This window comes from Anguilla anguilla, chromosome 11, assembly GCF_013347855.1.
Source record: "Anguilla anguilla isolate fAngAng1 chromosome 11, fAngAng1.pri, whole genome shotgun sequence".
Taxonomy (NCBI): Eukaryota; Metazoa; Chordata; class Actinopteri; order Anguilliformes; family Anguillidae; genus Anguilla; species Anguilla anguilla.
The window spans coordinates 13,287,331-13,303,248 of record NC_049211.1 but is presented as its reverse complement, the minus strand read 5'-3'; the positions used below and the strand labels follow the sequence as shown (position 1 = coordinate 13,303,248).

At 45.4% G+C, this 15,918-nt stretch overlaps 1 protein-coding gene across 2 annotated transcripts in view; it reads left to right on the top strand.

Moving 5' to 3' along the window:
- Window positions 1-242: 242 nt before the first annotated feature.
- slc12a5b (solute carrier family 12 member 5b) overlaps window positions 243-15,918 on the top strand; it is an 83,706-nt gene continuing 68,030 nt past the window's right edge. The window contains exon 1 of one of the 2 annotated variants that reach the window (XM_035382625.1): window positions 243-846. In XM_035382625.1, the coding sequence (XP_035238516.1) occupies window positions 792-846 (55 nt within the window). In that variant the 5' untranslated portion in view covers window positions 243-791. The remainder of the gene's footprint in view (window positions 847-15,918) is intronic. The other variant, XM_035382627.1, reaches the window with a different exon arrangement.

The following is a 15,918-nucleotide window of genomic DNA, read 5'->3' as shown; positions in this document are numbered from 1 at the left end:
CAGATATTATGGGATATCTAATCAGATGATATGGGATATCTGATCAGATATTATGGGAGGAAGCAGAGACCTAAGCACAATAATAGAATAATGAGGTGGCGTATTCTGTGGTTTCTGTACAAGACCCTGTGAAAGGATGTGTGAGCCAAGAAAGGCTATCCGCTATGATGCTCAGCCTCTCTCTAGCATGAGAGAGAGAGAGAGAGAGAGAGAGAGATAATACCTCCAGAATGCATGATGAATTTAGTCATCAGGCTTAGACTGACGGGAGGCTGCCTGTACTGTAGCGGTGGAGTACGGTTTTGAGTGTGCGTGCCTGCATGTGCGAGACCCACACTGTTCTCTGAGGCATTCTGTCATTCGCTGCTTCCCTGCAGTCTCTCTCGCTCTCTCTCTCTCTCTCCCTCTCTTTCTCTCTCGCTCTCTCCCTCTCTCCCTCTCTCTCTCCTATCCTCCGTCTCCTGATGAGAGAGGGAGTCACGCTACAGCCAGAGAGACAGAGAGAACGCGACACGACGACAAAGATCTGCAAAGGAGAGGATTTTCTCTCTCTTTTTTCCTCGCGCGTTGGTCTCGCCGCCACCGAGCTGAGCAGGGAGAGGGGGAGCGGAGAGAGGGGACCCACGCAGAACACCTCCTGCTTCTCCTTTTAGTTTTCTTTCATATTTTTTCTTTTCCGTTTCATTCTGCGATTGGGCGAGCGCTTCTTAGAGCCAGCGGTCCAGGGGAAGTCTCCTGCCTCCTTCTACAAGCGTGCCCCCTCCCCTCTCCCACCCCCCTGAGAAGCAAGGATGCTTAACAACCTGACAGACTGCGAGGAGGGGGACGGAGGACCCAACAGCCAGGGTGAGTGATGAAATATGTCATACGAAAAAGGGGGGAATGAGAGAGAGAATGCGAGCGAGAGAGTGGGAGGAAAGGAGGAGAGCGTCTTCTCTCTCTCCGCTCTGGCTGGTGCTAGCGCGTGCATCGGGGTGACAGTCGTAGCTCTACTGTAGCTCTTGCTGCAAGGCGACTGTGACAGGAATAATAATCAAGCTTCTCTCTTCTGACTGGAGAGCAGCAGGGCATCGCGGCAGTGCAGGCACGTGCTCAGCACCGCGCCGCGTTGCGCCGAACTGCGCTGAACCGAACCGTACCGCGCCGAACTGCGCCAAACTGCACCAGACTACACCACATCACACACATCACACACATCTCACAGAACCACACCGAACTGCACCACATCACACAAACCGTACAGCACCACACCAGACTACACCATATCACACAAATCTAACAGCACCACACCAAACTGCATCATATCACACAAACCTTACAGCACCATACCAGACTACACCATATCAAACAAACCTAACAGCACCACACCAAACTGCATCATATCACACAAACCTTACCGCACCACACCAAACTGCACCATGTCGCACTGAGACAGCCGGCACCATACTGGACCGCACCGTGTCAAACGACACGGCGCCACACGAAACTGCGACATGTCGCGCCAAACTGAGCCGTGCCACATCCCGGGCGGCACATGCCGCCCTCAGTCCGTGCCCCCCGTACCCCAAACCCGCTCCCCGCCGTCGGCACCCCCCCTCCACAGGTCTCGGGCGCCGCGTCGAATAGTGCGTGTGTCTGCTGCGCGGCTGGGTGCCCCGCCAGGCTGCCGTCTACTTACGGGGGTGCAGCAGGGACCCCCACGCTCGGACGTCCCCAGAGTCCCAGCCTGCACCCCACATCCGCAGCCTCTGCGTCTGTCTAATGCCACGTGCTTTTCAAATGCACTTTTTGTCCTGAGTTTTATATATATATTTACATAGGTATACATGCTTTTGTGTGTCTGTACACACGTACACACACACACACACACATATATATATGTATATATATATGTATATATATATATGTAATGTTCTTGTGCATAGATGATTAATGCATTGCTGTATGCAGCAAACGTGTGTGTTTATATGCGTGTGTGTGTGGGAGATGTTGAGCTAATTTCATTATGTATTGCATTTTATGTCCATGAAGGTACCCTGCTTGGTTTGGTTTCCTATTATAAATCTTCTCATTTCAAAAAGGTAGTATACATGTGATTACATTCATATTTTCAGTGTGTCTGTTTAGCTGCAATTTGAATCTGTGTATGTATGTGTGTGCGCGTGTGTTTTAGAGAAAGGAGGAAGAGAAAAGGGGGGAGAGAGAGAGAGCGTCTACCGTGTGTATATTCAACAGGAATGTGTCATTTTCCTTCGCAGGCTCATAAATAATTCAACAGCTTTTACAATATCATCAGCTATGTCCAATAGCCCTGGTTACAGTTATTGCCCACAGTATACCTCCTGTCTCCACGAGACTCCAGCGATCGCCGCGTTGTTTTCTGCTCAGTATCCCGGCGTTAAAAAAAAAAAAACACTGCTGTAAGATACAGCCTCTGTGTGGTGCTCCGCCAACGCTCCTCTTTAACGCGGCCGCAAACAGAGACTGCAACCGCTTTTTTTTTTTTTCTTCAGAATCCCGATACCTCAGCCTCAGAGAGCGGCGATGTCTCTGCCCGCTGTCCAAGGTGCTGAAATCCAGCTCTGTGTGTCTAAATGGATTCACTGACATGGTGCGGTGGTTCCCAGCATGTAGATTACCCTGGATGAGTAGTCATTTAAAAAAAAAAAAATGCATTTCTCAGTGCATTCGTCATCACAGGGGTTCTCTTAATTTTGTTCTTTGCCGACAGTGAGTCTGTTGTACATTATGTGCTTGAGGGTTGCTCTTGCTCTTGGGTCCACCGGATGCTTTTTTTTCGCCTGATATCCGAGCCCGTCCGAGGGATCGCTAATGAGGGTTTACACCTGTGCCTCCTGAGCGCGGAGCCGTGTTTATTTTAGCTTCGTCTGAAGCGACCGGTTTGGGGTGACCTGTTTTCGGCGCTCTTCCGTGACGGCTGCTGCCTCGGTGGGGCTCGGGAGGCAGGAGACGCAGCCAGGCACTGCAGCTGAGGCTTTGCAGTGTAACAGGCGGGACAGTTCTAGGGTAAAGGAAAGGCAGAGGGGGGAGAGGGACGACTCCTGTTCTCACCGCACCTGACACTCTCCACCACGCAGATCTCCTCCCTGCATCAATACCTATATTATTATTATTATTATTATTATTATTATAGCATCACTCGGCTGTAACAGTAACAGCAGAGTGCTCCCCATCTCATAATCATGATGATGATGAAGACATTAATATTAAAAATAACATTGATTAAGGAAATTTCTCCTGATAGCCACTGCATTAAATTAGCACAGTTCACGGACAGGCTTCTTCCTCAGACAGATGCATGGATACTATTTGAGATGAAAAAGGCATTGATGGCCATGCTCGGTAATTAAAAGCCATTGCATTATATTGCATTGTATCAGTTTAGTGGAGGCTCTTATCCAGAGCAATGTACACCGTAGGAGAACCTGAGTGCATTCACCTGCTTCGCATAAATATTAGTGGCAGATATGGAAAATGAGTGAGTCAAGATATAATATCACTAAAGCACAAATTTAAATTAACTATGGCAAGAATCAAAATTAAAATAAAAAAAAAGCTAGAATCAAAAACAAATTGTAAATACACAAAGACTACATCCATAACAAAAATGTAAGGTTCTGAGATGAATAAGTGAGTTTTAAGAAATGTAATAGAGATTACAAAAAGCTATTTGTTTCATGGTGGAAGAAAGAGCTGAGCACTCAACTCATAGTTTTACTAAACCAAGTACGAGATCACACAAGAATCAGATTTATCAAGACCAGACTGGCACATCAAGTCCTGAATGCCATCTAAATTGAAAAGTGGGCAAAGTGGTGTGCTTTTGTCATTCAAATTTCTTGTATTTCCTTTGTTACATTGTGGCCATGAGCCAATGACATCACAGCTGCTGCTATCATGGTTAGGCAACTGGGCTATTGCAAGGTTGCAAGTCCAGTTCCCAGGTAGGATACTGCCATTGTACCCTTGAGCAAGGTACTTAACCGAAATTGCTTCAGTAAATATCCAGCTGTACAAATGGATTGAATGTATGAAAAAGTAATCTTTGTAAGTCGCTCTGGACGAGAGTGTCTGCTAACTGGCAGACATGTAATGTAATGCCCTGGCCAGTTATCATCCATCGTCGAATACGTTGATGTATGAGTGTGCAGGCAAAGGAATCCTGGGTAAATTCCTGGCTTGGCTCTAATCAGTCCAGGTTTAACTGGATGCGTAATCTCAGTGCTCTGGTGCAAAAATGGCTGCCGTGTCACGTTGCCCAGGTGGCTGCAATAGATTAATGGTGCCTTGTGGCATGCCTTCCCCCTTCTTCTCTATTAAAGAAGTATCAAGAAACATGTGAATGGTGGCATATAGTGCGTACGCTATGATTTTTAATTTCCTTTTTAGATAATGGTGTGGGTATAGCTGTCTAAGAGACCTTCTTGTTGCAATACAAATTGTTGTTTGTTAGGTTAATCTTACACTTAGCGATTATAAGTGGGCCTTCACCACCCCACCCCCCTGCCCCCCCCCCCCCCCCCCCCCACCCTGGGCCCTGCTTGCAGGTTTCCTCATTGCTGTTATTGATTAAATTCTAATGAATGTGCCCCTCGAAGACATGATCAGGAGAGACAGCCTAGCGGCAGCAGAATCATTCACTGTCCTTGCTGTACAGAAGGTGGTATGAATGCAGAGAGAGGTTTGGTTCAGTGGCTTTGCGGGGGGGCGGGGGGGGGGGGGGTGGTGGTGGTGTTTGGGAGCGTTAATCATCGCTGCGTTGCGCTGGACTGACGGACCGATGGCTGTATCTGTGGCGCGAAAGAGGCAGATCCAGGGGCGTTTGTCAGATTGCTGGAGAGATTGTCGTCGCTGCTGAAAGCGTTCCTCGGTTGCATGCCCAGATGATTTCATTTCCTTTTCAGGACAGGAACGTAAAAAAAAAAAAAAGCATAACAAATCCTGTTCGCTGTTGCTTCGCCACGTCTTTGTGTCACTGCTATCTGCTTTTGTGATGCGATGCAGACTTGTGATCCCAAGTCACACATTTATGACAGCTGGGATGGAAACTAGGTTGTTCAGACTAAACTTGTTCTCAACATTTTTTTTTCTATTTAGTAGCATGAATATAATTTTGCACATTTTAATTTGTCTTTGCTTGTAATTAAGCAACAGAGTGGAATGTGTACCTAAACAGTTCAGTTAGAATGCAGCCTGTGAATGCTGTTCTATGTGTTCTGACCAGAACATGGCATTTGGACAGGCAAATATGAAATTAAGGATTTAAACTGTGTTTGCTACAGGTTTGTACCAGTTCGGTGGCCATGTGGTGTGTGCGTCTGACCCCCAAAAATCTTCCCTCTCCCGTTTGTAGGACAAACACTTTATTATTCTTAATATTGTACTGTGCTCCAGGTGAGAGCATCAAAAGCAATGAGAGGGCCCTTCTGTGTGTGTTGAAATGACAGAAAGCACACCCACACGCCCATGCACGCACACACACACACACACACACTCCTGTAAAAGTTCAGATATCTAAAATATAAGCCCACAGGTACGACTCAAACACTGTTTTGAATCAAAGCATTATGCTGTAGACCTTAATCCCATGGTATGAAGGCGGATCCATATACACACGGCTGTACCTCACTGCAGAACGCGACAAAACATTACTGATTAAAGGCAGAATCCGCTTTTATTCATTTCCAAAGTAAACGCTTATCTTTACGTCTGGATGTGACACGGTCACAGCGCACAATCTTTTACCCACCGCTGCTCAAACGGAGCGTGCCCTGCTCACGACAAACAGAAAGCAAGCACCTTCAAATTTCCCCCGTTAAAGTACACCGTGTATCAGAGCCATGTTGTTCCGGCTCGCTACACCGCGAGAACCAAAGGATCAGCCGCGTGAAATTCCTCTGGCTCCCGCACATGGGAGGGCTCTTATCAAAGTAATGGGGACCCTGCAGAGCTGGAACCTGTGGCCAGCGCTATCCTAATGAAAACGGGCGGTTGTCCATGCAGCGCGTCACATTTCTCTGTCTGAGGCCCGCGTCCTCTTTTGGGCGAAATTCGGAGAATGTGGTTAGCGGCGCATTTATCAGAAGCGCTTTGCTCTGAAAAGAGCTTCGGGGGAAAGAGAGAGGAGGGAGAGGAGGCAGAGCGTTATTGAGAAACAGCAAGCGGAGAGAGGAAAGCGAGGCGGTGATCTCTTTGTCCGCGCTGCGTCTCCAAGGACCCCCCAAGGCCAAGGCTGCGTGACTCAGCTGCACAGATATCACCCGCTCCGAGCGAGGGATGGGCGGAAGGGTGGAGGAGTGCTGAAAGATGTGACAGAGAGGAGAGGAGGACCCGGGGTAGGGTGGGGAAGCTGTGGGTGGATTCATACGAGGAAAGAGCTCCAAGACATCAAAGAATTTAATTTCATTTTTTTTTTAACAGAGGATAATTGATGCACTTTAAAAATTCTCTCTTTTTTTTATTCCCTGTTGTACCCTTTAAAAGAGATGACAGGATGTCTATGTGGGCAGTGATTAACTTTACAACGGGCATGAGACACTGGTCGTCCTAGTGCCGCTCCAAGCACACCGCGGACCACACCGCAAGTTCGGTGACTTTGGCTGCATTTCTTATGCTGCGCTGGAGGAAAAACGGCGTCCATCACTAAATTCACTGCGTCCTTTGGCTAAAAAATACTAATCGGTCACACCAACTGCAGCTTGCTTTGTGCCAAGGCTGTCTAATCTAAACCACAGCCTCGTCCCTGGAAACCTTTGGGATTATTTTATATGATTCGGAGAAAGAAAATGGCGGCTTCAGACTGAACCCGACTGTGCTCTGGCCAAGCTATTAATAGTGTGTGTTGCCAAATGTCCAGTTGAACACTGATCTCTGTGCCCACTGAGCAGCTAATGCATGAAAACACAGCCGCAATGCTGCTAACATATGCTAAAAAACATTTACTGGAGATGTACTAATGTACTAGTTCGGGGTAAATCTAAATTCATCGTAGTAATGGTTGTGCCAGAAGGAAAGGTAAATATGTATGGCTATACCTGCCCAAGCAATGGGTAAAGGTCTACAGGACAATGGAAGGACCTACATTAGAATGCAAATAAGACAATCGATGGACCTATATTATAATACACAGGTCTATAGGACAATGGGAGAACCTATATTAGAATGTATCAGGCTACAGGAGAACGGGAGACCTGTAGAAGAATGGAAGGGCCTATATAAGCTTGGAAAAGCCTATAGAAGGTGACACAGGAGCTGAGAGCCGGTAGGTTCACTTACTGCACCACCGCCTGTTTGGGAAAGGGCATGTGAGCAGGTGAAACATAATTATCCGCAGTGTAATTAAGATTCTCGTTTCAAGGATTTGCATGGATGATGAATTAGACATCTGAATATTCATCAGATTCAATGGCAACTATTTTTAGAAAAGGCACCCCCTACCACACACACACACACACACACACACACACAGGTAAAGGTGTTGAGGGTAGGTGAATTCCTATATAACACAGAAAAGTTGGAGGACCATGGTTCTTTCCCATTGGTGCCCATCAGTCAAACAAGTCTGTAAATAACAAAACCCAGAACACAATTCATAAATGACAAATGACATGGCTCTGTTCACAGGTTTTTAAAAATATATAATGACTATTATGGAACGTGTCATATACAGGTAAATAGTGAATAGTGAATCTGTGCTGTAATTCAAATTACTGAGCTGTGCACAGAATCACAGGTAAGACAGGTGGCATTGTGCGCATTCCTGATTTGTACAGAATTGCCCCAGTTAAATTCTGTGAGATTTGGCTAAAAAGGCATCCTGTCTAAGCTCCTCTCGTACCCTCACATGCAACAACACCGGGAGGATGATGGCTGATGTCTTCTGTCATTTGGGACTCGCCTGTTCCACTGCCAGTTGTTGGAGGGGTGAACTAACCATGTGAATTCTGGGAAGACTTGGTTTTTGGGAGGGTGGCAGTGTGTTTTTTCCTTACACCGCCTCCAATTAAATAATTTTTAAATAAAAATAGTTTTTTTAATGGATATTTAGTGAAGTAAATGAAGTTAAATACCTTACTTAAGCGCCAGTTCCCCACCTAGGAAACTAACCTTTAACCTCTGAGTTGCAAGTCAAGTTCCCCATCATTGCATTGTACTATACTGTCCCTGCTCTCTCTGAGAAAGCTGTTAAAATGGAGGAGTGTGTGCGATCTCTTTAATCTTTTCCCGCAGTGGCCAATTAACGTAATGCGCAAATCCTTCCACGAGAATTTACACCCCTTCTAACACGGGGATGCGAAGATGAGGGAGCGCAGGGTTTTATTTTTACATCCGTGCTTCCCTGCAATCTGTTCCGCCATGGTTAAGCCTGCCAGGAGGCGGGCCCTGGCGGGCCCAGGATGGCGCCACGCCCATCGCTGATGGCAGCGCCCTGAGCTCGACGCCCAGACGTACCCCCTTCGCCTTTCATCCGCCCTGTCTGATCCGCCCTGCAGAGCTGCACCTGTGAGCTCCAGTGACAGTTCCGACCCGTTCCTCAGCGTGACGCTGCCTCCATGCCCCTCCCCCCAGCCTACCGGCCATGCCCCAAAGGCGGGCCTAAGGTGCAGCAATCCCTTGTCCGCAGATGTGAATGTGACACTGGAACCTCAGTTTAAATCCTAATCCCTAACTAAATTCGTCGGGATGATCCCGTTTTTATGCATTTTTTTGGGGGGATTACACATGCGCTGGGGAACCTGGTGACGGAAAGTGTGAGGAGCAGATGTCAGATGACTGCCATTACAATAACACTGCCGTGACATCACAAATACATCACTATGACATCACAACATATTTAAATATTGTGTTTAAACCGCAGTGTATATGCAGACATGAAGGCCGTGCTGTAATTCCATATTCTATTTTATAAAATCCATGATGCAGTCAAGAGGACTGACTCCACTTATGTAATTATCTTCTATTAAATCACTCATCCATGATGATTTAAAGTGCTACGTCAATCATTTTTTCATGCAGCAGTGTTTCTTTTATTTTAGGAGCTGGGATAAAAGTAGGTAAAACTATAAAACAATCTCAGCTGAGATTCAACCCCTTTTACCTACATAGCATGGCCTCCCAAAAGCGTCACGCTTCAGACAATCCTCCCCCCACCCCCCACCCCCCACCCCCCCAACAGGTGCTCGGTGAGCGTGCTCTTTAATGTTAATGTGATGTCACTGCACAATCTCCTTCCACATTATTCACAAGGTCAGATGCTGCTTTTTTTTGCGTAACCTTGTTTCGCACTTTTTGCGGCGCTGATCTTCGCGGCCCTTCTCTTGGATCAGCTGACCTTTGTGGCTCCGCTCTTTGTGCTGCTGATCTGCGCGGCTCTTCTTTGTGCTGCTGATCTTTGTGGTTTCGCTCTTTGCGGCTCTGCTCTTTGTGGCGTCGCTCCTCATTGTGCTGATGTGCGCTGCTCTTCTCTTTGTGCGGCTGAACTTTGTGGTTTCGCTCTTTGCGGCTCTGCTCTTCGTGGCGTCGCTCCTCATTGTGCTGATGTGCGCTGCTCTTCTCTTTGTGCGGCTGAACTTTGCCGTCTCTACTCTCTCCGCACTGTCTGCCTGGAAGGCTCCATTGTTGGCAGATGGGCGGTGCTTGTGTTGGGTAGAAGGTCAGAGTGACAGTGTTAATGTCTCACTCTGTGAGAATCAACAGCCCCAGCTGACAAATCCTAATTATGGGACATGGGACAGACAACACAGCAGGGGGGTCCTCGCTCTCTCTTTCTCTCTCTCTCTCTCCCCATTTCTCATTTTGCCGTCTCTATCTGGCTCTCCCACTGAAAGACACAATCAGGGCAATCTCACAGTGTAGGAAATGGAGTACAGACGGTGCAGATATCCGCCATGTTCTCCTGCTGTCAGGCTAACACACTTGTTTCGTTCCACAGAGGAGCGTGCTCCTCAGCTAAGGCACAGTGTTTCTGCCAAGTGTGAACTTATTACATCAACACTGTGCCTCTCAAGATTAATTAACTTTAAGGGACAGTTCATGGAGGACACTTAATTTCTGTAAATATTTTAATTCCACCAGTTATTCCATGCAGTCCTCGGTGGCATTTTGCATCTCTCTCTCTCTCTCTCTCTCTCCCCCCCACCCTTTCTCTCTCTCTCTCTCTCTCTCTCTCCCCCTCCCTTTCTCTCTCTCCCTCTCTTTCTCACTCTGAATAATCTGCCATCCAGATGTGCCCATCTCATCAAAACTGCTTTTGGACACAAATCTCCTCATTTGTCTGATTGCCTGACAGTAGGAATTTGTAGTGACCCAGTTGTGCTTGTGTTGAGAGAGAGAGAAAGATAGAAGGTTTGAAGTCTGTTTCGTCACTAATGCTTGTTAGTGATCAGTGCTGACTGCTCACGGTGTGAATTAGACACTCCTGTTCTTTTGTGGTGCGCTGGGAACACACACACACACACACACACTCTCTCTCTCTCTCTCACCTTCAACATTTTCAAATCATTTCTGTTTACTCTGGAACATCAACTAATTCCTCTGTCCTTGGCTGCTATAATTTTATTTAGCCTTTTATAGAAATTAAATTATTAATTAATTAATTATTCTTTTTAAAAAAATCACAGTTACTATTTGTATAATATCTGAGACGGACACACCAGGTGGGGTTTCCATGTTCTCCACAGCTCCAGTCAGTGGAGTGGCCCAGGGTGCATTACGACCAAAGATTCTCCACTGGTTCACAATGTAACAGAGAGCACTGCTTCCACATGACAAAAAATAACTGCACATAAAATGTTAATATATGCACCTTCTCTTTCCCCAAATTCCCCTCTAATTAGCGGCTGGATGTGGAAAAATCCTTGGGTACTTCGTGTGAATTTAAGTCCTGTAGAAAAGTATTTCTTCCTTGAAAAATCCTTCCGGAGGACACTAAATTTACGGACCAATCAGTCCCTGTAAGACCAGTCATGCCTTTCCCCCTTGCTATCTAACATAACAATGGACCAAAGATGAAAACCAGCTTTTCTTAGCTGTTCTTCTGTCTAAAAATAACTTGACTTAAGAATAAATACATGCAAATCCTTCTCTTTCACAAAATTGTGGTTGAGACTTGTTCCTCTGATCTGCCGGATTAAACAGGCAGTGAGAAGCGGGTGGGGGTGGGGGAGTTGAGTGCACGGTGGGGACCCTCTTAATTTATTTTTTTGGTCGTTACGTAAGGACTGAGCGCTGGGTATTATGACATTTCAGAATAGCGTAGAATTATATAAGAGCTCCCTCCTAATGCCGTATACAGGATTTTAAGAGCTTCCTACTATTCCCAATGACGTGTCCCCCCCCCCCACCCCCCCCCCCCCCCCCCCCCCCCCCCCCCGACTTTGCCATATTGCCATTCACACGCTGTTTTCAGGCAGGTTTGGGAAGAAGCCGCACCGTGTCCTGCTGTGATTGGATCAGTGTCTTGTTACAGTGCGGAGACGGTCTTTTGGAACACCGCTCTGTCCGGGCACTGTTGATAGCATGAGAGATTATCGCTCTGTGCATCATTTTGAATATTGCTTTATAATACTTTAATTTGAATGTCATTATATTATTAATTATTCATTCTTCAGTCAGCTTTCTCTCAGCTTTGAGAGGAAAAAAAAAATGCTTTTGCTGAAAGTGGCTCATCTGTCCTGTCTGCTATTACCAAACCATGTCAAATGCAGTCTTCATCAACACATGTTTAATTCAGCACCTGTTCAGGGTATAGTTCAAAAAAAATTATAAACCCTATTAATTGGATTTTTCATCAAGTAACATTATGCCAAAGCAAATTATCTGCAAGCAGAACAAAGCATGCTGGTAATATACTCTTCTCTTAATTCAGTGGTCTCTGATCCAATATGGTGAGTCAATTTTGTTGTAAGATTGCACTATTAATTGAAATGCATGAATGATTTCCTGTGGCTTCCTTGGTCATACTGGGGACAATGCGATGAATAGTGGGGATCTTTTTTTTCTTCTTCTACTATGAATCTCTATACTTGCAGCTAGTTGTAGTGAAGCCTGCTTTCATATAAGACAAAAAACCAGCATTGTGATTGCTCAAGGACTTCAGTGCAGATTGCCAGCGCGCGTGTACATTGTGTTTAAGTATTTAAATTGACACCCCACAGGGAATGCCTGCCAATGCTTTCACTCAGTGTGTGTGTGTGCATATGTGCATTCGTCAGCGAAGGGGGGCAAGTATAGTGGCACTGGTTAAACTATAATCTTAACAGCAAGTATTATAATGTGGAACTATAATCTTGACAGCAAAAAAAACCTCTATCTCCTTTATTCAAAGAGAAACGAACAGAAGAGCTTGCAGGGACACGTTAAAAGTGTGAAAGAACAATTGCATGTTGTGTATTCGCAGTGCCAAAACTAAAGCACGATTCATCCAAATCGCATACACCCCTGCCACACAGAAAACACATTAGCTATTGTGAAGGTTACAAAGTACTCAATACCTCTCAAAGCGGAGGATATATTTCCAAAGTTACCATGGAAATCACACAGTCAGATAAATCTGTCTGTACGTCATCACACTAAATGTGAGTAATATCTCTGAACCAGGGAGACCAGGCATCTTTCAGTCTGACTTACGATGCTTTACTGAACCGTTAAGTCCTCCCTAGCCCTCCACCACTGAAGCCCACTGAGCAACTCTGGCTCATGTGCAGCTGGTATGTCCACACATGAAGTTAAAATCGGGTCTGAGGTGCAGAAGCTTTCCTGTGGCATCATCTGTTGCCTTCAGGACCAAAGAAATTAGCTCAAATTAGCCCCTCCCACTAATAATACAGTGCTGTGATTGGCAGAGATTTGATTAATGCATTGAATTGACGACTGAAATGAGAATTTTACTTGTGTGTGTGTGTGTGTGCGCCCACGCTTGTTTTTTGTGTATACTGTTTTATTAAAGTCTCCTCAAGAAATAACACAAACTTGCAAATGCAGCAAGGGAGAAACAGGAAGCAAATGGAAAAAAAACTGATTCTGAAGATGATAACAGTAATATCAAAGTAATAAATGTGGCAAGGGTATGGCAGTTTGACACACCTGGGGCTACATTATCACGTTCTTAGAACAAGGACATTTTGCAACATGGAGTCATTCTCCCATTTTGTTCTCTGTTGATGCCACTTGTTATTATACAGTGACAATCTCACCACTATCACTGTCACTGTCTTGGGTTTAAATTGTCGATGAAGAATTGAGGTGGATTAATTGAGGATTCAGAGACTTGGAAGCTGCTTTCTTCTTATCCCGGGCCAGAGACGACTGAGAAACGAATGTTGATCCAGCCAAGCGATCCAGCAATCTGGCCTTCGCAGTGTTTTAACATTAGGGGAGAAAGCCAATGACTCTCTCAGAGTAGAGTTAAGATTACCTCTGAGTCACCTGGGGACAGGAGAAAAAAACAAACCTGCCTGTCAGTAAACATATCAATAAAACTTGATATGTCACTCTGAAATGTGAAAGTGAGCACACGCTGTACGAACAGAATATTTAAAAAAAAAAAAAAAAAAACATCCTTATTGCCCGTCCTCTGTCTTACAGCAGGCTGTTCACCACTTCAGATTTGTTTTGTGAGCGAATCACAATGCAGTCAGTATTTTCACCCCATGTGGTCCATTGGATTGCCTCATACTCGACTGGCCAAAACCAGAAAAATGTTCCAAATTGGTGACATTTATGACATTTTATTGAGCAGTTCTTGTCATTTCGTAGCAAATCTCAGTTGCAATACCATCAAGTGCTTTTTAAAAGACTTTCGCCTGAGGTATAAGGCAAGATATTTTGTGCAATCCTCCAATCGTGACTGAGAACGGATTACAGATTTGTTATTATGAGAGCCAGTGGAATGTTATAAATTGACTGTATTTTACATTGGAGAGCCAATTACGGTTGGAAACAGGAGAAGAACTGGAGAAGATTAAGCAATTACTTATCTTAAGCATGCATGAGAAATATGTCATTGTTTTTAATATAGTTATGATCCATCCGTTCGAAAGGTAGACAGATGCTATTCTGGCTGACTTGCTGACTGAAATGCTGTCTTGAAAGAGGTCTGGGTGACACTGAACGTATGGCAACCATAGTTGTCCGTGCACGTTAAAACCTGTAATCATTCCTTTATGATGAATAGTTCTCAGTTACCCCCCCAAATGGTTCTTTGCAGCCTTGAGTGGAGGGGACCCCTTCAGGGAATCGTGATATGGTTAATAGTAAATTCAGAATAATTGAACGTTACTGAAAGGGGGAGAAGTTGGGGAGGGAGGGAGGGGGGGAGGGAGGGAGGGAGGGAGAGTGCGAGAGGTAGAGCAAAAGAAAGAGAGAGAGAGAAAGATGATGTCCAGAGAGTTCATCTTTGAGCCATACAGTAATCCTTCCCAGCAAAACCTAATACAGCAGAATCCCCCTCCCCTGTACCCTGGTCTCCCTTGATTGGAGATTATGAAATAGCTGCCCACCCTAAATCCCCTCCTCTTCATCATTTATCAGTTGCTATTCCTAACCCCCCACCCCCCCCCCCGGCAGCACATATGGGAACAACGCATTACTCTGGATCTGCGGGAACGGAGAGGAAGTGCACATTAAATTTATTTGTCATTTATGTGTATCTGCTGAAGTTATGTGAATCTGTGTCAGTCGAGTCCGATGGAATATCCTCTTAGGAAGATCAGGAGCGGCTATCCATCCATATATCTGTCTGCTGCATCTATCTATCCTCCGCTGCTCTCCTGGATCAGATTCCCGCTGCACACGCCTCGACACACTTTAAAAGGTCAGAGAGAGTCTGCGGTAAATCCTGGGAGCCACGTCCAGCCCCCCAGCGCTCATCTCCATCACTCAGCGCCGGGGGCGGGGCGGGGCGGGGCTAAAAGGATCAGAACACTGACCAGCGACTAACCCACCCATTCCCCCCTGTCCCTATGTGTTAAACATGTGATTTCACAGGCTGATGTCCTCATGACATTGTGCACGCTGTACCATACTTAGTAATGAACGTGATAAAAATTAATCTTAGAAATGAATTAAAAATGTTCAGGCAGGCCGTCACGGACTGTCTCCACTTTAAGTTTGGCAACACAAACCACGAATGTGTTTGTGTACAATTGCTGGTCGAGTCCATGGGTAATACATGGACCGTCATCATCATCATCACCCTGATTCAAATTCAACAAAGTAGAGCTTTAATGCCTCGGTAATAACTGTGACTGAACATTATTACCTAAAAATGGGGGACTAACACTCCGATAATATTGAATGAGTGATCTTTTATTTATTTATTTATTTGCTTCAGCTTATTCATTTAGCCATGTGATTCCCCGTTTTAGATGGATGTATATGATTGTATGTGACTTCAAAATAAGATTATGGGATGCAATAAGCTTAATGCATGAAATTGACTGACGTTTGATCCGCCGGTCTCATTGCATTGCTAATACTGAAGCGTAAAAGCAGTGGACCGGCTCCGAACAACGTGTTTTGGTAAATGGAACACGAGGGAAAGATTTATAGGCTTTTGAAGGGTGTTAAAGACTCAGGAGGCTCAAGATGAACTGTAAAGTGACAGGATGTTGGCTAAAACCACCTCCGTTAGCAGCTGCACATATTAATAATGCGATTTACATGTTGACCCAAATACGTGTGTGATCTTGGAAGTACTGCATGTTCTGTACGAGCAGTGCACGTAACATAAGTGGCGGAGGGCGGGAAAAGGTCAAAGGTCATTTAATAAACCATCTAAATTCCATATGAATGCACGGTTTTAAAGATGTATGAGGGGCTTGGCTTCATAAGTGATGTACATGGCTTGTATGTACTTCTCTGCATTTGATATCAGAGCTGCAGATTATTGTTTTGTCA